At 42.3% G+C, this 21476-nt stretch overlaps 1 protein-coding gene across 3 annotated transcripts in view; it reads right to left on the minus strand.

Moving 5' to 3' along the window:
* Positions 1–5153: 5153 nt before the first annotated feature.
* Positions 5154–21476, minus strand: part of KLHDC1 (kelch domain containing 1) — a 56339-nt gene continuing 40016 nt past the window's right edge. For all 3 annotated transcript variants that reach the window (XM_024224403.3, XM_024224405.2, XM_024224402.2), the window contains 5 exons: positions 14707–14819; positions 13505–13577; positions 9583–9667; positions 8001–8053; positions 5154–7665 (listed from right to left, as the gene is read on the minus strand). In XM_024224403.3, the coding sequence (XP_024080171.1) occupies positions 7491–7665; positions 8001–8053; positions 9583–9667; positions 13505–13577; positions 14707–14819 (499 nt within the window). In that variant the 3' untranslated portion in view covers positions 5154–7490. The remainder of the gene's footprint in view (positions 7666–8000; positions 8054–9582; positions 9668–13504; positions 13578–14706; positions 14820–21476) is intronic.

Consider the following 21476-nt stretch of genomic DNA (forward strand, 5'->3'; position numbering starts at 1 on the left):
AACAGACACTTGTGTCTACATCTAGCCCATTGGCTTCAGTGTGGTCCTATACAAGAATAGGTCTATCCCTGCAGAGTCATTTGCAGGACTGGGGCCTTACATTGTCTTTTCTGGTCTTTTCAAAGATACCAACACACATGGCAGTGTTCAAGTCAAAGGGGAAAAATGGCCCTTAGAATCAAGACAATTATTTTTGAGTTACTATATACTGAATAAACTACGTGGGCAGCAATAGAAGCAATTGTGATTTTTCTAGAGTGACTTCAAAGAAAGGTTAGAGTGAAGCCATGTGGCAGATCAAGGGATAAAAATGGAGTTGGAAATCCAGAAGCAAAGCTCTTGAAGCAGTAACATCCCTGGAGACTACACAGGAAGTTACCATCTGGTCTCAGGTCTCTAGACCCGTGACCAATAGGAGTAAACAGAAAATTGCCCAAAAGCCACATCAACCAAAGGGCACATCCTCCCTTGCACATACATATGGCGGTTCCTTTGAGCATCTGGACACCCGGGGAAGGAAAAAGATGAATTTTAAAATAGTATGTGCAGAATTTTTAATTTTTTGGTGCAGAATTCCCCCAGGAGTACTATATAATGTGATAGGCTGGTGAGTACACTGAAGCTATCCAACCCTGTAAATTTCTGAGGGGTAGTCTGGCATGCAGCACCACGTAGGTGCATGCTGCCATTTGTCCTAGAAGTTAGAGGCAGTTCTGAACTGTGGTGACAGGGTACATCTTTAGATCTAGAGCAATAAGCTGCCTTGTTTGGAACCTCTTCTTGGTAGGGAAACCCTAGCCTTTGTAGAGTCCAGGTCTGCTCCAGTGAATTCTGTTCTTTGAACAAAAGAGAGGATGGATTTCTGGATTTCTCCATTCTGATTAGTAGCCCCAGTGTGTCAAAAGTGGACCAAATAGTGGCTATGCTGGGGAGTATCTGAGACCTGGACTGGCCTCTTACTAGCTAGCTGTCCAGGTAAGGAAAAGGACTTTCGCAGGAATGCTGCTTCTACAGCCATGCATTTTGTGAAAACGCGAGGGGTTGCTGACAGTCCAAAAGGCAGCGCTGTGAATTGGTAGTGGAATCCATTGCCCATGAACCTGAGAAATTTTTGGTGGCTCTGGTGAATTACCATGTGAAAATAAGCATCTTTTAAGTCAATAGTAGCATATCAGTCCCCAGGATCTAAGGAAGAGACAATAGATGCTAGAGTGACCATCCGGGATTTCCTTTTCTTTAGGTACTTGTTTAATTGCCTTAGATCTAAAATAGGCCCGACACTGCCCATGTTTGCCTTGGGATTAGGAAGCAGCAGGAATAAAATACCTCCCCTTTGAATGACATGGGAACTTCTTGTATGGGAACTTCCTGTATGGCTCCAATGTGGAGCAGACACTGGACCTCCTGAAGTAGCACGCTCTCGTAAGAGTGATCCCTGAAGAGGGATGGGGAAGGTGGGGTAGAAATAAATTGAAAGGTGTATCCCAGTTCCACCATACTTAAGACCCATTGATGTGTGGTGATGCGGGTCCAAGCACTTAGGAAGTGGGATAGACAGTTGGCAAAAATAGGGGTAGAGAAAGATGACATTATGGGAATTGGTATACTGTTCTTGCCCAACAGGTCAAAAAGATTTCTTAGATGATCCAGGTTGCCTAGAAGAGCTGGCAGCTGCAGAGGAGGGCGGGGGAGGAGGACACCTCTTGCAACCCCTGCCTTTCTTTTTGGACCTGTCCTGGGAATGCAGCAAGCAGGACTTTACACTGCTGGGAATGCTGTGGTTGGAATGGCTTTCTTTTTGTCGCCAGCATACAGATCTCCAGAGACTTAAGGGTCGCCCTTGAATCCTTAAGGCTATGAAGCCTCTCATCAGTTTTACTGGAAAACAGCAAGAGGCCTTCAAATGGGAGGTCTTAAATTGTTTGTTGTAACTCTGGTGGGAGGCCTGATGCCAGAAGCCAAGATGAATGTCGCATCATGATGGCAGAAAGCCATAGCTTGAGCCGCAGAGTCTGACGCATCCAAGCTTGCCTGCAGTGCAGTTCTGACAACTAATTTACCTTTCTCCACCAAAGCAGAGAACTCCTGCTTTGCCTCATCAGGAAGCTTATCTTTGAACTTCAGGCTATTATCCCATAGGTTGAAATTGTATCAAACCAGCAAAGCTTGCTGGTTCGCAATCCTGAGCTGTAAATCCAAAAGTTTCCTGTGGAACAGATCTCGTTTTTGTGAAGGGACATAATATCTCTACTCTATCATTTTGGCATTGGGAAGCAGAGAAGAAGGAGTCTGTCAAAATCTTGACAGGCTCCAGGATACCCTCATTAATAGGGAGAGCTGCCCTAAAGTGTCCTATAGAGGCTAAAATGTCCACAAGCCTTTGTGACTTTTCTTGTACCTCTTCTGGTTGTATACCTAGAACTGTAGCCATCCTCCTCAACAAGTCTTGATGAGCTCTTGATGTAGATTCAGTCACTGCCGCCTCTGCGTCTGAGGTGACGAAGAAGAGGTGGCTAAATGTTGAGGAGGTCCCTCTAATTCCTCTATAGGAGAGTCCTGAGCATGCGGCTCCGCTGCCCGGTACCAATCCTGATACTGTGGGAAGAAAAATAGTGACCTTCCTGCAGATGCTCCTGGCATCTGGCTGACATAGATGTGTGGTTCTGGAAACGTCAAAGGAAGCCCCAAGGGATCCAGAAGGGCCATTCGTACAGAGGTGGGAGCGAGCTGTGTTTAGGGACACTAGCTCTTAGAATGCTGAGGCTGTGAACAGAACCATGGCAGGCAGGCACCCCACTGGGGCTATTGGGCGTGCTCAGGTTGGGACACAAAGGACCCGACTTCCAAGTCCGATGAGGAATCCATTTCCTCCGACCATGAGGGAGCTGAACCCATCGATACTGGGGAGAGAGGTTCTGGGTCTGGAGAAGGGGATAACTGAAATCATTGCTGATTTGCCTCTAGGTGCAATCCTACATAGAGGTGCCACAAGAGTAGAAGTGGCCAGGACTGAGTAGTGCTCTGGGGCTGAAATTGGGACACAGGAGCATGTGGTTCCAATATTGGTACTGTGCAAGACTCTTGAATCGTGGGAGAAGCTGGTACCAACAACCTAAGCAACTCTCTAGCTGCCTCAAAAGCCTCAGCTGTCAGCAGTACCAGAAAGGGCTCCTGAAACTGCAGTACCAAGAGGTGCGCTGATCCTTCAGGGATTGATCTGAATGGACCCTTCCTGAGTTCTGGAGTCAACAATCCCTCCTGGCTCACAGATTGCTCCTGGGGGTGTGCCTTTTTTGAGTGCCCTACTGAGTCCTTACAAACACTTGGTGCCTTCTTCTTGGAGAGTCCGGTATCCAGGCTTTAAGAGACTTAACACAGTCTCTTCTTAGGATTCTATTAGAACATGAGGAGCACACCTAACAGACTTGGACTTCTCAGTACTCGTTCTGACAGCGAATGAAGTGCAGACTCCATGAGCATGTACTTGAATCTGGCAAGTTTGTGACCTTTTTCGAACAGGGTTTGAACCCTCTACAAGTATGGTGTTTGTCACACGTGCCTTCCCAGACACTTAAGGCAGATGGAGTTTGGGTTGCTCACTGGCACAGACCTGTTACATCAACGGACAGGCCTTGAAGCCATGTAAATGGGGCATCAGTCCGGTACCGACCCTGGAACCCAACGGTAGCCATACACTAAAAAGATAGCTTCGGGAATAAATTTAGAATACTAACTATTTACAGATATTCTGTACAAGACTAAAAACAAACACTAGAGGTACTATTTACACTAAAGGAGGGAAGATATGAAGAAACAAAGACTGTAGCTGCAACAATAACTGTCACTGGCAGTAGGAAGGAACTGAGGGGAGCCGGGAGCAGTGCAGCCCTTTATACCTGCATGCAGTGATGCAAGGCACCAGAGGGCGCTCATGCTTCCCCCACCAGTACTGCTAAAAGAAAAAACTTTGAGGTGCACACACACCTACAGTAGAATGAACATGTGCAATTACTTGAAGAAGAAGAATTAGCAAAGTTTTAGACAGAAGTTAGAAGTAGTGGGTGGAAGAAAATTGTGAAATACAGGAACTCCTCACTTAAAGTCGTCCCGGTTAACATTGTTTCGATGTTAAGTTGCTGATCTATTAGGGAACATGCTAGTTTAAAGTTGTGAAATGTTCCCTTCAAAACAGCAGCCGCCTATTTTGTCCGCTGCTTGCAGGAAGAGCAGCCCGTTGCAGCTAGCTGGTGGGGGCTTGGAACCAGGGTGGACCAGCAGCCCCCCTATCAGCTCCCCACTCCCCTAAATTCCCTGTGCAGCAGCTGTCCCTCCCCCCACTGCCATGTGTTTCTCCTGCCCTCTACCTTGGAGCTGCTCCCAGAGACTCCTGCTTGCTGTACAGGGGGGGAGGGGGGAAAAGGGGGGCTAATGTCAGGGTGTCTCCCCCTCCCCCCTGCTCCTGCACCCCACTTACCCCATCTTTCATAGAGCAGGGGGGACACACGATGGAGGGAGGGAGCTTCTAGAAAGTAGCTGCCCTCTCAGGTCTCAGCAAGCTGATTTTATTAACAAGGCAGTGTACTTAAGTCTGGGGTCAGCTACTTAAAGGGGAACTGCGCATTTTTTCTCTCACACAGGGTGTGTGTCTCTGTCTGCCCTCCCTCCTTTCCTGCTGCCTTGTAGAGTGTTGTGAGAGTTAACCCTTGAGGGCTCAGTCAATTGCTAGTTCATTTAGCAGTAAGGCATTCCCTGGGAAATATCCCACCCTCTGACTCCTCCACCTCAACCAAGCTTCACAATCATCATCACTGTGTACCAGTACTAAATTGTTTGTTTTGTCTGGTGAAAAAAATTTCCCTGGAACCTAACCCCCTCATTTACATTAATTCTTATGGGGAAATTGGATTCGCTTAACATCGTTTCGCTTAAAGTCACATTTTTCAGGAACAGAACTACAACATTAAGTGAGGAGTTCCTGTACTGGTACAACTAATTCAAAATATGGGACACACTGATGTCAATGGGAGTGTAAGGATCCTTTTGTCCTAAAATATTATGCTTTTAGAAATTAAATATTACAGATAGTACTTTAAAGTGTGGCACAGTCACATATTTTAATGGAAACATGGTACTTACGATAGAATTGTAAAATATTTTGCTGTCTCTGATCATAACTGACTTACAATGTAGTCTGTCAAAAACACATTTTTATTCTAATTTATAACAGTAAACAAAGAAGTAACTGCAGATATTCTGAAACATTAATGAAAACATAACATGGTGCTAAAGGCACTTTTGATAATATCTATAACTGAATCTGAACACAGTCTCCATACAAAAAAATGCTGGTATTTTACCTCTTTTTTTATACTAACTTCTTTACATAAGAACATTTACCCAAGTGTAATAATAACAAAATTGCTTGTATTAAGATAATTAACACAAATTTTCCACTGCTGCATACAGTCTGAAATTAATCATTTTGACTTCTCATAGAGCTAAATGTTCCCCAGGAACATTCCTATAAAGTGCACTTGCTGTTCTGTTGAATGTCCCACGTACATCTAACATTCCACTGATTTTAAATGTTGACAGCAGCATATGTGCAGTGGCAAAACTATAGCAAACGGATTAAGGATTACATATTGCCACAAAACATTTTGATTCTATTTCCTCTGTAAGTCAATGGACAAAATTCTCCTCTCACATCTGTACAGTAGGAATAGTACTTCAGTATTCCTCTATGCATGTAGATCTCTCAATGATGTCATTGTGAATTCTGTACATATGGGGAAGCAGAACACCAGACTGGAGTACTATCATGTGGATCTGAGGGGGAATTGTCCTTAGTATCATTAATATAGATACTCATGGAAAAAGCTGTCTTTTAAGGATTTATAATGAATTCCAAAATGATATTATCTATCCTTAACCGTAACTCCTATCTGAGAAAAATATAATTACATATGTGAAAAACCAATTTTAAAAGGACTTTCAACACTTCTGAACTCAGTCATAAAAGCTGGAGGATGGAGGTGGAGCCTGGAGGTGATATCTTCAAATTTGATCAGATCAGTTCAAATGATGGTCTAAAGAGCTCTTACAGGCCCTGATCCTTCAAAGACTAATATATGTGCATAACTTTAAGCATTTGAGTAATCCCACTGAACTCAATGGGACTATTCATGTGCTTGAAGTCAAGCATGCATATAAAGTCTTTGCAAGATGAGGGTCATAACAAATTCTAAGTAATTAATATACGCATTGTGGTAGTATGTATTTGAAACTGCCCCTTGTTCTGCAGAATAAGAGCTGCAAATCCAGCTATATTTTAAGAAGTGGAAGGAGTGGATGCTTTACCGAAGAAAATGTTACAGTCTTTGGGGCCAGTTTAATCATTTGAACCATTTCCTTGTGTGGAGGGAATCCCTTTTAACATAAAGGCCACATACCTGGACAATTTACATTCCCACTTCTTCACAATTTTTTTGCTAATATCAAATGTCTCCTTAGTTGAAGAAAATAGGAAAATATGGCTCAACTGTGATACTCAGTCATAATATATTTTCTTCTAAGATATACATTCACTACAGAATCTCCTTTCCTAATTACATAGGATTTTGTAATCAGATGATAAAAACTAATCAGAATAGGTCTACATTCAAATATACTGTTTACATAAAAATTTAATGACTGGGTCCCAACTAAATACCTGAAACAGATAGGAAAATAGTAATTCTATATAAGCTTTTTACAATAAATAAACAAAATATTTTGAACCAAAATTAAATATAAACTTTACACATTCAAAATAAAATATATATATAAAATCTATTTTGAAAAAATGTCATTGATTAGAGAATTACAGTAAAACAATGTTATGAACTGCATTTGAATTTTCACATACAAAATTATTTAGCTTATTTTTTTTTTTTTTTTACTTTTAAAGTTCCACAGTTAGCCAGTGTGTTGATTTTTCTGCTTTTGTGTAGGATGGTTACCTCCCAGTATCAATAATCAAACTTTCATATGCTACTGTTAAATAAAATAAATCAAACAAAAGGATTTGCAATTATAATCATATTAACAAGAGTTAAATGAACAGGGATACTGTGTCAAACTCATTTTGTCTTCATCAGCAAGTGCTGATGTGACAAAACTGGAAATAAGATTTTAGATCAGAAAGAGAAATTTCTATGCATCTGAAAAAGTTCTGTGTCTTCTGTTACTTTCCAAAAGAGTACTTTTTATGAAGTCGCTTACCAAGACCATAAGAGCAGAAGTTAATTTCTGCAACCTCAAGTGGTGTTATTACAACATAGAATATTTAGTTTTCACTCTTTTCAATACCTCAGGAAACAAAAAGGCTTTTTTTGTAGAAACTCAGCCTATCAAATACCTTATGTGTACTGCTAGTAAACAATCGCTAACAAAAATCTTTGCTGTACACTATAAATACATATAGTGGTCAATATCTTTTTTGTCCTTGTTCAGGTGACATTTATTTGCTCTTGTCTTTCAATTTCAGCTTTTTTCTCTTGCCGATGGTTAGCTGCAGCCCAAAAGGTTATTTTTTTCAACACTTGTGGCAAAATTTTGGATGGTAACCAGGATATTTGATTCTTTAAAAGGCTGGCATTTTTACCAATGCAGTCAAGGCACAATCTAAAAAGAATGTCAGAATTAACTAAGGTCTTCTAACCAAAAGATAAAACACATGAAACAGCAAACAAACTTTTACAAAAAATGTTAAATTAAAAATATATATAATTTATGTATAGTCCATTCCATAATAATACCAATGCTTTAAAACTGTTTTGAAACATATTTACACAGCATATTTACATCATTAACTAGATTAATAATTTTGTTTCTTACCTACTGATCCAGGTAAGAATAGTTCAAAGTGTCTTATGTTAAAAAAAACTATTCAGTTATAAAAAGTAGTACCGTAATTATCTGTGCTAGACTCTTTGTGGCACTATATAATCTAAACTCACCTGAGAAGTGAGTAAGGTTGAGTTTGAAAAATCAATAAATCACTGCAGTGACCCTAATGAAGAAGAACAGCAACAATCAGGAGGATGATCAAGATTAACTGTTAATTTAAAAGTTATCCCAAGAATATCTTTATATTTGTTTCAACAGGATGATATAAAATGTATTACCATAAATATAATTAAAGTCTATGAATATTTAGATTAACAATTATCTTATAAAGATTAAAAATAGCTAAATGAATACTTCTGAGCCCCCACCTACATGCCTACAGAGGCAGGACTTTGGGGACACGTCTTCTTCAACCTCCCCTCTCAGCAACATTGAAGAGCCACATCTTTACAGCATCAAGTGCCCCTGAGAACTGCCTTGTGGGGCTGGGAGGTGAATTTTTGAATTGGAAAGATGTGGGAAAGTGGTAAGAAGGGATTTAGGTAATGGGCAGACCCTAGTGGCATCTTCACAGCCCTGGACAAGAGTGATGGCAGAATATATGTTGTACTGTGGATCAATGGAGTATGTGCCATTTGGCACCTTCAGGGACCCACCTCTGGTCTCTGCACAACAGAAGAGCTTTGATGGCCTTCCAGCCCGATGTGAGGTAGGACTTCTATTGGGAGAGAAACTGTGTGGAACTCAGATCTACAGATGCCCCTATATAGCAGCATAGGGAGTGGGTGATCTGTAGCTATGCAGATGCTTTAGTGTCAGTGGCTGAAGCAGGCTCAGCAGAGTTGTTCCATGCATTTGGAGGGTTGGGGTAAGGAGTGTGCCTCTCTGGCTTTTCCCCTGCACATCTACAAAGCACCCAGTCCCACTAATTGGGCCAGGTGCTATGCTCTGGTTATAGGCATTAAGGCACAAAAATTAACACACTATATAGTAATACCAAACAATCCATGAATGATGATGAACTGTAGTTCTTGTAGGAACCAAAACTTTATAGTGTAAATCAAAATTGCTCCACTGAAGAGAGGAGTCACAAGAATGATTAAACGATTAGAAAACATGCTTTATAATGACAGACTTAAGGAGCTCAATCTATTTAGCTTATCAAAGAGAAAGTTAAGGGGTGACTTGATTATAGTCCAAGTAAATATTTGTTTCCCATGTAGGTACTTACAAAAGGGCTCTTTAATCTAGCAGAAAAAGGTATAACAGGAGGCAATGGCTCAAAGTCTAAGTTAGAGAAATTCAGACTGGAAATAAGGCATATACTTTTAATGGTACGAGTAATTAACCACTGGAATAATTTACCAAGGGTTGTGGTGGATTCTCCATCCCTTACAATTTTTAAAATCAAGATTTTTCTAAAAGATCTGCTCTACGAATTATTTTGCTCTATGAATTATTTTGGGGAAGTTATGGCCTGTGCTATACAGGGGGTCAGCCTAGATGATCACAATGATCCCTTTTGGCCACAGAATCTAGGAATCTAAGTCAAAGACATTATACTGATTTATACCAGCTGAACAGTTGGCCTTGAATGTCCTGATCTTCATGCATTTAAATTCTCAGCAATAATGCTGAATTAATGTTTTTTTAATTAAATTATACTAAGACTTCATTATTAAATTTACTGACTGTGTCCAAGAAATGCAAGTCATCTTTGCTCCCACCAAAGATCATCACTTCTCCTTCTGTGCCAAGACAGGCTGTGTGCCACAACCTACAAACAAAGTTATAAATAAAATGAATAGCTTAATAATAAATAAATAATAATAATATGATGGTTTATTTGCATATTATCAGATAAACAAATCTAAATTAGCTAATTTTAAATGTTTTAATATAGGATTCAGGGAAGCATAACCTTTACCTGAATGACTATAACCTCATCCACATCACGATTTCCCCCTCATTTCTCATATCTCAAAAGATTCATTTGAAAAGCAAATTGAATAATGACATGATAACTTTGGTTAAATGGAGCAGTCAGTTTTATAAATGCTATGAATCCATTACTTACGAACAGACAAATTGAATTCTTGCTGGTCTTACACTACTTACCAAGAGGAATTTTATTAAACTCTTATTGTATAAAAAATATTTCAGGAGGCTTCAACACTCAGGAACCATGCCTGAAAGATCAAATTATTCACTTCGATACTTGTATGAGAGGATTAAAAAGTAATGGAAAGCAACATGAGTAGCCATTTTACCTTAAGAGGACTTACAGACCGACATATTAATGTGGCTGTCTGGCTGATCTGTAGTATAGTTTTTTTATTTTATATATATATATAAAAATTTATATATATATATATATATATATTTATACACACACACACACACACACACACACACACACATATATATATATTGGCTTACCTATCATTATTTTACACAGAACACTACAATGGAAAACTCATAAGCATCTTGGTAAATGTTTACATATAATAAGTATTTTATTTTTATATCAGTTTTCCACTTTTATTTTTTAATTAACAAGTACTAGCAAATTGGGATTGTGAGCTCTTTTGTGTTGACTCTTATTCCTGAACTTTAGGATTGAGTCTTAGAACACAGGTTCTTCTCTGTCAGTTCCCATCCATCCTTTTTCTGCCTCATTCTTATAAACTTATTATTTTATCAACGATTCATATAAGTAAGTTTTCACTGTACTGCATTTAATTATTGTTATTATTATTTATTAGAATTAACTGACCGAATTCTGCACTGTCTTGTGCCAAGTGTAATCCCACTCAGGTAAACAGGATAGCATTGGGTGTAAGTCAATGTAGAATTTGGCCCCTTCTGTTATGTTTTAACTACTAAAAAGTATGCATAAATGGAATTTTCATGCAAAACTAAATTCACTCACATTTTCTTATGTCATTCATTTCAGCAATTATTCACTGTTCTCCTTACACTAAACTATCCCACCTTTTCTCTTCCTCATACCTGTAGATAGATCTGTCTCTGTCCTATCTGCATTAGGAAAACTCTGGCCTGGACTTGATCATCGAAGAACACTGGAAAGCCTTTCCTGCCTTGACTTTCTTGACATTCTAGCTTGAAACCTGATGCTTTTTTCTATAGACTGATAGAGTTTATGTCCTCTCACAGCTGCTCTAACTTATCACCTAAACATTCTAATAAAGCATGTTATTTACACAGTACATAAGCTGAATTAATGTAGCCTTTTTACACAGACTCTCTACCTAGAATTATAGCGATGACATAGTTTATCCTTTAAACACTGGGAGTTTATAACAAACAAAAAATTCATGCTGGAAAGAAACTTGGCATGCAAAGTCTTAGCCTAGGTGCAATTAAAAACCAAAAACCAAAAACAAAACACTTTTCTCAGCAAGACACACAAGGTTAATTCAATACTGTAAGTCTATAATCAGAGTGACAGTTTATTATGCATAATTAGAAACAGAAAAACACTCTCTTACATAAATGATTTTGGGGGATTGTCATAAATAAAAAAGTTTTGTAGAAAACTCAAGAAAATACATTAATGCACTTATGCATGTGATATAAACTATATATTTATATAGGGATATATACATGTATACATTTTTTTGCCAACACATTTTAAGCACACGGTTGCCAACCTCCAGGATTGGCTTGGAGTCACCTGGAAACGGCATCCATCTCCTGATGACTATTGAAAGCAATGCAGGAGATTTTAACAGGATATTTTAAGAAAATGACATTATGTCATGTTGGAAAAAAAAATCGCCTGGAATAGCTTCAGTCAGAGTTGGCAACCCTAATTTTAAGACCCTGTTCTCGAATTCATCCCACTGCAGAAGGCCTGCATAAAGCCACCTGTGTTCTGAAGGCCCTGAAATAACCCTATGCATATATGAGGAGATAGGGCACAGATACAGAAATAAAAATGTGCTCCGAACCAATTCCAAAAAGGGCAGCATGTAAGGGGGTTTCCAGAGTGGGCCAGATTAGAGGCCAGTAGATCTCTGTTTATATGGCCTGATGCAAAGCCCATTGAAGTCAACAGAAAAACTTCCTTTGATTTCAACAAGTTCTGCATCAGTCCCATATAGATCTACTGGCCAAGAACCTGTGCACAGGGGCCACAGATACTATTCTAACCTACAGTCTGGAACGGTGACTGTGCTGTAGCCCTTTGGCCTGCCCATCTGTTCTCACACTGGACACTCATCCACAGCTTGATTACTCTATGGGAGGCAGTGTGGCCCAGCAGTTACTTTATGTGAGGTAATGTAGAGAGGGGACTGTACTGGTAGTCAGAGGACAACTGTTTTAATTCTGACTCTGCTACTGACTTGTTGTGTTACCCAGGACAAGTCATTCCATCTCTCTGTGCCTCCGTTTCCTCATCAGTTAAACATGGATAATGATACTCACCTTCTTGCCTAAAGCACTTTGAGATCTATAGATGGAAAGTGATGTCGAAAGCTAAGTATGATTATTAATACTTGTGCTTTAAGGTGTTTTCCTAAATTTCAACCAGATCTGGTGTAACAATCCTATTATAATTAAACTAAATACAGCAGATATAGTGCGGTGGTAAATAATTCAAGAAGAAACCTGGAAACACCCCGGTGAACATATAAAGTCCTTTTAAAAACTGGCTATGTACCACCTGCAGTAATTAAATTTACCTAGGTATTTACAGTATTTTGGATTCTAAATATAGGGAATGCTGCTAATGTTGGTAAAAAGTGTACCCTGATGCAGTAAGTACCCATTTTCAATGGCACTATCTGTATAACGTCCATGTTCAGAACATGAGACTTACTTCCTTCAGTCAGACATAGAAAGAATCACACATTTCCTTTGCTCTTAGTTCCATGAAATTAAATTATGTTTTTGTTCTACACAAGCTCTGAAAAAAAGTATACTTGTGCAAATCTAAAATATGTAGACACTGGATGTTTGAACTGGGCCCTTTTTGGTCAGTAATTAAGTCTACTAAAAAAATTATAGTCTTTCAAAATACTGCAATTTAAACCCAATCACTGTTGTTTTGTATTAAATTAATTTATACAAAACAGTAAGTGTCATTAGCTATTTCTGTTCAGGAAAAAAACAGAAAGAACTATTATTTAAACGTCCTTTGAATCCTAAAAGAGTGCAACATCATTTCCCTGGTTCTGTCTCTTCTAAAAATAATGAACTTTCATGGTTCCTGTAGTTGTATATTATTAAATACTTCTAATGTTAATTAGTAAAGGTGTTGCACATTTTACTTTTACATATTTCTTATATCTACTTATTTGGAAGTAAAACATCAAGTGAATTTAGTCTGCACCCCTTTCATTACAAACACCCTTTCAGTGCCAGCAAGCATTTTAAATAATAAATCTTGAAAATAAAAAAGACTATGCCTAATAATGAAAAAGAATAAAACTACTTATATAAAGCAAACTGTTCAATTATGTTGAGCTCATTTTGTAAAATATTTTAATACATTATTTTAAAGGCAAGTGTTCTGATTTAATGCCTTAATTAATCATATTTCAAAATATTCAAAAATTCCAGCAAATGCTGTCTTATTTTTTTATACCTAGGCCTACTCTTAGGTAAGTGGGTAAGTTGTTTCCATCCATTTGTTGTGACACTATGAATCCAACCATCACCTGCAAATAAGGAAAATATGTATCTTAGAATTCTTTCTTGGTGAATAAGATACTACCTTTTGTTTTGTACAAAGAGCTCTACAGTCTAAAATGTCTAACATAAAATGAATGGCTATCATGTTAATGAATTAACTACTATAATTTCAGAGTCTTCATGACTTAACTTGTGAGTTCTTTTTTGTCACAAAAGAAAAAGTTTACTACACTGAAATCTGGAGTTAAAAACACAATATGAAATATACAAGTCAAATCAGAGACTATTTTGAAATGACAGGACTATATTCATTTCTCCACTTTGTCCAGATCATTTTGAATTTTAATCCTATCCTCCAAAGCACTTGCAACGCTTCCCAGCTTGGTATCATCTACAAACTTCATGTGTACTCTCTATGTTATTATCTAAATCATTGATGAAGATACTGAATAGAACTGGACCCAGTACTGATCCCTGCGGGATATTTGATATGCCCTTCCATTTGCATAAGTAAATCAAGTAATCAGCCATTTAACTATGTAGTTTGTATATGTGTACATTATATGTGCACACACATTAAATACATTCAGATGATGGGTCAAGGCACCTTTGAAAATCTGGCCCTGAATATTTGTGAAACCTGAAACTCCACCATTACCACCAACTGTGCATTTCATCAGTTATACAGGCTACCTTTATTAGAAAAAGAGCTTTGTTGCAGGTTCTCTCACTTTTTACTTGAAGGTTTTGTAGATCAGATTGGAGCAGAATGTGATTAATGTTATGTTTATTCACATATTGTGTTGGAATTATATTTTGTTACTAGTTTTGCACTGGTGCAATTTTATTGTCTTGATGGAGTTATTCCTGATTTAGACTGGCATGAGTGAGACTCTAGCTCTTATTTTATCAGATGGTAAGCTGTTTGGTGAAGAGACGATTTGTTCAACACATATACTCATTGTACTGTGCTATGTCAATCAACAGTGCTATATAAAACAACAATAATAAAAAGTGTCTGAATAAATATTCACATAGAGTGAGAGTCATATAACAAGATCTGGACCAAACATCTTCATGATGAAGTTGAATGTATATAACATCATGGTTAGCACTAAAATGTACGATGGACTCTGTATCTTTTGAATTACTTACTTAGAGGAACATTATCTGAACTCAGTCCACCAAATAGGAAAAGTTTATCATCTGCTATAGGAGTCAAAGTGTGCCATGATCGATCTTTTGGTTTCTCTCCACTAATATGAATTCTTGGTAAAACAAAAAATAAGAAGAGAACAAGTTAAGAAGAATGCTTAAAGTGAACTGGACTCGCAGCTCACCATTTTCTAGAATAAGAAGGGGCTCTGTCCTGATTAAACAGGCTACAGTGTAATCAGAGCAAACCTCAGCTGCACTCAATAACACAGGTGTTCAAAACTGAAACAAGAAATTTCTTATAACAACTGCTCTTTGAAAATAGCCCTTATGATAATGATCTTACACTTATATAGCATGTTTTCATCCCCCAAGATATTTTACAAATCTTAAACTTATGTACGAAACACAGGGACAGCTTTTTTAAATCACTGAAGTGATTATTTAACACGCAAGAACAACTTTAGGATGGGAAGTGAAGAATAATGTGTTCAATTGAAACTGAATAGAGTATTTAAGTAGATAGACTGCAGTTGCTCAAGCTAAAATGTAACCAGTATATGAGAAAAGAAATAGATCTTTAATGACTACAAATGACTGGGAGCTTGGCTTTACTTCTTATCCTCAAGATACCACATTTCCACAGACACAGTGCTCTCTAACAGAATGGTGGGACACAGGTGCATACAGACTTTGGGTGAAGAGTGCCACCTTCTGAGCCACTTTACACATCATCTGAGCCCTTTTAACTATTTCCTGCAACAGCTAGGTGCTTCTGGGGACTCTCCCAAGAACTTGATGCTTAGCTTGCGAGACCTGAGAGAATCACAGAACAACATCTGTGATACTTATTGAAAAAAAACCCAGTTACTTACTTTATATTAATCGTGTTCTTCAACATGTTGTCCATGTAGATCTGATTCTAGATGTGCATATGCCTCATGCATGTGAGATAGGAATCGCTGAATAGCAGTGTCCGTTGTGCTGTGCATATCCTCATACTTCCCCACCCTAGGGCATAAATGGCAGAGTGGCCGCAACTATCCCTCAGTTTCCTCACTAAAAAAAAGTGGGGACGGAGGGCAGGTTGTGCGATCCCCCAGATGACAACATTTCAGAGAAGAAACGGTTATTTACTGGAACTGTGGTTCTTCAATTTGTGATGCAGACATGTATTCCACTTAGATGTGTGCACACCCAGCACACCAGAGCCGGAGAAATTTGCCTAGCAGTATCCATAGAGAGGTGGCACTCATGCCTGGTGGCCATAGCCCCTCACCTAGCTACATGAGGTGCTGCTTCCCCAACCCTCCCTCAGTTCATTCGCACTGAACACCCAGGAACGAGACTCTGATGCAGAGGGGACGGAGGGTGGGGTCGTGGAATACACGTGTGCTGAGGAGACGGAGGGTGGGTCGTGGAATACTCGTCTGCATCACATCTCGAAGAACCAGTTAAAGTAAATAACCATTTCTTCTTCTTCGAGTAGATGCAGATGTGTATTCTATTTAGGTGACTCACAAGCAGTAACTCCCCCAGGTCACAGGGCTCGGCGCCTGCTTAAACAAGGCCTGCAGGACCACTCCATCAAAGGGTGCATCCACCCTGGAATATGCAGTTATGGCATAATGGTTTGTGAATGTATGTATCAATGACTATGTAGCAGCCCTGCAAATGTCCAATATGGAAATGTCACTGAGTAATGCTATGGACGTTGCTTGCACCCTCGTACAAAGAGCTCACACTCACTGAGGGAGCTTAGCCAGAGCTATTTCATATGCAGTCTTGATGCAGGATGTTATCCATTTGGAGACTGTCTGTGAAAAGACTGTTTGACCCTTCATGCGATCTGCATATGACACAAACAAACGAGGCAAAGCATAAAACAGTTTAGTCCTGTCCAGTCATCGCCTGACTTCTAAGGGACAGAGATACCGTTCCTCTGGAGATGAATGCGGCTTAGGAAAGAACACAGGTACCACCTGGTTCAAATGAAACTGAGAAACCACTTTAGACAAAAATTTTGGATGCGGTTGTAAGGTCACTTTGTCTCTGGAGAATTGTGTATAAGGAGGCTCTGCCATCAGAGCCTGCAACTCACACGCTCTCCTTGCGGAATGCAGTTTTCTGACACAAAAGCGGAAAGGGACAAATGCCAGGGGCTTGAATGGAGGTTCCATTAAGACCATTAGGACTGAGTTAAAGCCCCACACGGGAACAAGCTCTCAGTCTGGGGGATGTAGATGAAGGAGCCCTTTTAAGAATCTTGCTACCATGGCACTGGAGAAGATTGATCTTCCTGGAATGGGGAGATGAAGTGCCGATAATGCTGCCAAATACACTTCCAGTGAACTAAACACAAGCACCAATACCTGAAGGTGCAGCAGGTACTCCAAAATGTCCTGGATAGAGACCAGTGTTGGTTGGATTCCATGGGCTAATGACCACACCGAAAATCACTTTCATTGAGTTGAATAGGGACATCCTGGTGGAGGGTTTTCTATTGTTAAGGAGGACTTGTTGGACAGTCACTGAACACAGTTCTTCCTCCTCATTCAGCCATGCAGCAGCCATACTGTGAGATACAAGGAGTGAGTGCAAGGATCCAAGGATGACCTGAGGGATGATTGGGACCAGCGGATAGGCATAGAGGAGAGCCCACTGCCAGCTGAGGTGGAAAGCCTTGGATAGAGAGCCTGGACTGACGCCCCCTCGACAGCAGAACAGACGACATTTCCTGTTGTCCCTTGTAACAAACAGGTCGATCGTTGGGATGCCCCAAGCTGTGAAGGTGACCCAGAGGACACTTGTCTTCAGGGACCATTTGTGACTCAGGGAAAAATACCCACTGAGATGGGCCATGAGATGATTATGAACCTTGGATAAGTGAATAGCTATCAGAATAATGGTTTCCTCAATGCAGAACTGCCAAAGCCTGATTGTTTCTAGGCAGAGCAATCTGGAGTGTGCTTCCCTTTGTTCGTTCACATAATACATCACGGTGGTATTGTTGGTAAGTATGTGAACCACTGAGTCTCTGATATGGTCCTGAAAAGTGTGACATTCATTGTAGATGGCCTGAAGCTCCAGCATATTGATATGGAGTAAGGCCTCCTGCTCCTACCACAGTCCCTACACTTTCAGTGACCCCAAGTGTGCCCCCCATCCCATCAGGGAGGCATCAGTAAGAACTGACCTGGTTGTGGAGGACCAGACAAAGGAAACATGTTGCCAAATGTTCTCTGGATGCATTCACCACTGCAAGGAGTTCAGAGGAGACAGATGAACCAGTCTGTCTAGAGGGTGAAGAGTAGGATGGTAAATCATCTTGAGCCACATTTGAAGGGGGGAGAAGGCACAACCTTGCAAACTGCACCACCTGCATGCAAGTAGACATGTGGCCCAAGAGCCTCAGGCACATCTGAACTGCCATGGAAAGCTGAGACTGCAGACTGAGGCAATAGTCTGAAAACGGTCAGTCAGCAGAAATGCTTTCAATGTTGTGGAATCTAACAGGGTCCGACTGAACTCGATTTTTTGAGTGGGAGCCAAGGTTGACTTCCCAGTGTTTAGGCTGAGACCCAGGTGCTTGAGCAAAAGCAGTGTGGTGCCAACGTGAGTAAGAACTTTCTCTCTAGATCTGCACCTCAGCTGCAGGCAGTACCGAAGCCAGTGTGCTCCACAGGGCTGTAGTCAGTTCAAGGAGCACATCACTGATAGGGAGGGTGACTCTCCCAGGGGCAGATGGCTGCAGGATATCCACTAATTTGTGCAAGAGAACACCACTGGGATACTGAGGGAAGCAAGCTACACACTGCAGAAGGTCTTGGTACATCTTAAATTTCTCTGGTACCGAAGGGAAGGATGAGCCAGGCAGCACAGAACTGTCTGGAGACAAAGACGAGGCCCTTAACTGAGCGAAAGCAAGATACTGTTCCAGTGCGGACAGAAGGACCGCTGGTGCCTGTGGTCACCACTGCAGACCTGGTTGGCAATCTCACCTTCGAGCGAGATGAAGAGTGGGAGCATCCGACAGATTCTATGGAGGCCTGACATGGATTAGGCATTGGTAACCAGTAGGCACCGGGTCAGGGGCCTCCATCCTGACCAGGAGATGAGCGCCAATCTTGGTAATGGTCCACCAGTGGTCCCTGATGCTGGTCAAGCATTTGAGAGTGGGAGGATAACAACCCCAACTCAGATGCTGAGGAATCTCGGGATCCAGGAGATAAAGACAGAGCGAGACCAAAGGGAGGGAGTAACTGGTCTGACTCTTTCTTTGCCCAGAACGAGGCAGGAAGCGGTGCTGCCAAGGGAAGCTGTACCGTTGGTACCAAGTATGCTAATGCCGGAAGCAGTGTCAGTCCCAAAGTCAACAGCAGTACCAGAAAGCAGTACCAGAGTGTCTGGCTATACCGATGTTAAGGGCACAGAAAGCTGCCACCGAAGCATTTGTGGTGCCGACGAGATTCCCAGTACAGAGGTCCCTTGTACTGATCCTGATACTGGCCCTGCTTCCTGTGGAAGGGGAACATTGGGGTGCAATGCCAACAGACCCAAGGCTTCAGCAGCTCATTCAATCAACAGGACAGACAGAGAAGGTCTGTAGCTGCCTGGTACACGGCCGACATGGAAACCAGTCAGTGCCAGCATCTCTCTTGTCAGCACCGGACTCAATGCACACCTGGAGGATGGAACCAGAGTCAATTGTATGGGGTTTCTAACCTCTGCACTTGGTGCGGGGGAAGGATTAGACAAACCCGTGCCATCGCATGCGCTGGCACCAACTCCCTGCCAATCCAAGCTTTTTCTGGAGGAGGTGGAAGAGTCACACTGAGATTTGGCCAACCTTGCTCGGAGACTTTTTGGGACATTAGGGAGGTTGCTTGGACCTCTCCCTCCCCCTTTCCCTCTCTTCTCAGAAACTGGAACCGCTCTCTCTCTCTCCTCATCCTCTCCTCTCCCTGTGGAGAAACCAAGAAGGGACAGAGTTGGACCCTTGGGCAGTGTTCCCTCTAATTTTTTAAGTGCATGTGCAGAATGAATTTTGTTATGTGCACCAATATAGAGGTGATGTGTGGCAGGGGTTTGGCCAAGGGGTTCGTAGAGTGGGAGGGGGCAGAGGGTTGGAGAGCGGGCTCTGGGCTGGGGGTGTGGGCTCTGGGGTGGGGCCAGGGCCGGCTTTAGGCCAATTCCACCAATTCCCCCGAATTGGGCCCCGCGCCTGAGAGGGCCCCGCACCCAGTGGCAGGGCCGCCCAGAGTGGGGGGCAAGTGGCAGAGAATCCCTTCCCTGGCTGGAGACACCTTTTTTTTACTCACCCGGCGGTGCTCTGGGTTTTTGGCAGCACTTTGGCGGCGGGTCCTTCAGACCCGGAGCGAGTGAAGGACCCGCCGCCAAAGACTAGGAGCGCGGCCCGGTGAGTACAAGCCCCACGTATTTTTTTTACGTGTTTTTTTTTTAGTCATCCCCGTCGGGGCCCCGTCGAAACTGTTCGAATCGGGCCCCGCACTTCCTAAAGCCGGCCCTGGGTGGGGCTGGGGATGAGGGGTTTGGAGTGTGAAAGGGGGCTGAGGCTTGGGGCAGAGGGTTGGGATGCAGGGGGTGAGGGCTCCAGCTGGGGGTGAAGGCTCTGGGGTGGGGGCGGGGATGAGGAGTTCAGAGTGTGGGAGGGGGCTCTGGGCTGGGTCAGGGGGTTGGGGTGTGGGCTCTGGGTTGGGGCCGGGGATGAGGAGTTTGGGGTGCAAGCTGCCCCAGGGCCGGGGCCAGAGGACTCCCCGCAGCCTTCTCCCCGCTGGCAGCATGGAGCTCCGGGGGAAGGGCCCCTGGCCTCTTCCCACCAGCAGCACGGAGCTCTGGGAGAGGGGCCCCTCCCCTCTCTCCCTCCCCGCTGGCAGCACAGTGCTCTGGGGGAGGGGCCCGCAGCAGCCCTGCAAGCCCCAACTTGCTCCTCTCCCCAGGCCCCACCCATGCCCTACCTCTCTCCTCTCCAGGCCCCTGTGGCTGCATGGCCCTTTATAGCCTGCTGCGCGGCCCTTACAGCCTGCTTCACAGCTGCGCAGCTTAGAGGGATCTTAGCCCCTGGGCCCCACCCTCATTGTGTCCTTGAGCCCCATCCCCCAAAGAGGAAGAAGGGGAGGATTGGCCCTAGGAAAGCTGCCCTCCTATGAAGTTTAGGGCTTGGTCAGTCCCAGGCCTGGATGTCCTTCCCAGGATGATCCTCCTTCTCTTCTACCTCTTCTGTCGCATTCCCTCTCTCCACCTCCACTGCTGCCTTCATTTGCGCCTCTGGCTTCTCCTTCCCCACAGACTGCGCAGTGAGGGTCTAACAGACGGCAAGCCGTGGCAACTGTCAGTGAGGTCTGGGGTGCTGGATTCACTGCCCAAGCTGCATGTTGAGTTCCACCTATCCTGTGTAGACCCTGCTGGTGCACTCTACATACTTAGCGGCATAGTTCAGGGCAACTGCACCTGTATTCCCCTTCTATGGTCCCCTGAAGGCACCCACTCTAGGCTCCTGGCTCCTCAGCCATCACTTCTCTTGGACAGACACCTGCACCTTTCTCCCTCCCGACCAGGGTTTTTCCAGGCTGCACAGTTCCCCGGGTACATTGTGATAGCCCCAGCAAGCCAGATTGACCAACCAGGCCAGTCTGTGCTTTATTTTCTAGATTTAAGCCTGAATCTAGGATAATTGCTAGCAGTTATAAGTTACCAAACAGCTCTTTATAAGCCAGCACATTATTCTTAAAGTGAAAGCATTACAGAGA

This window comes from Terrapene carolina, unplaced genomic scaffold (genome assembly GCF_002925995.2).
Source record: "Terrapene carolina triunguis isolate 2854851 unplaced genomic scaffold, T_m_triunguis-2.0 Scaffold189, whole genome shotgun sequence".
NCBI classification, from domain to species: Eukaryota; Metazoa; Chordata; order Testudines; family Emydidae; genus Terrapene; species Terrapene triunguis.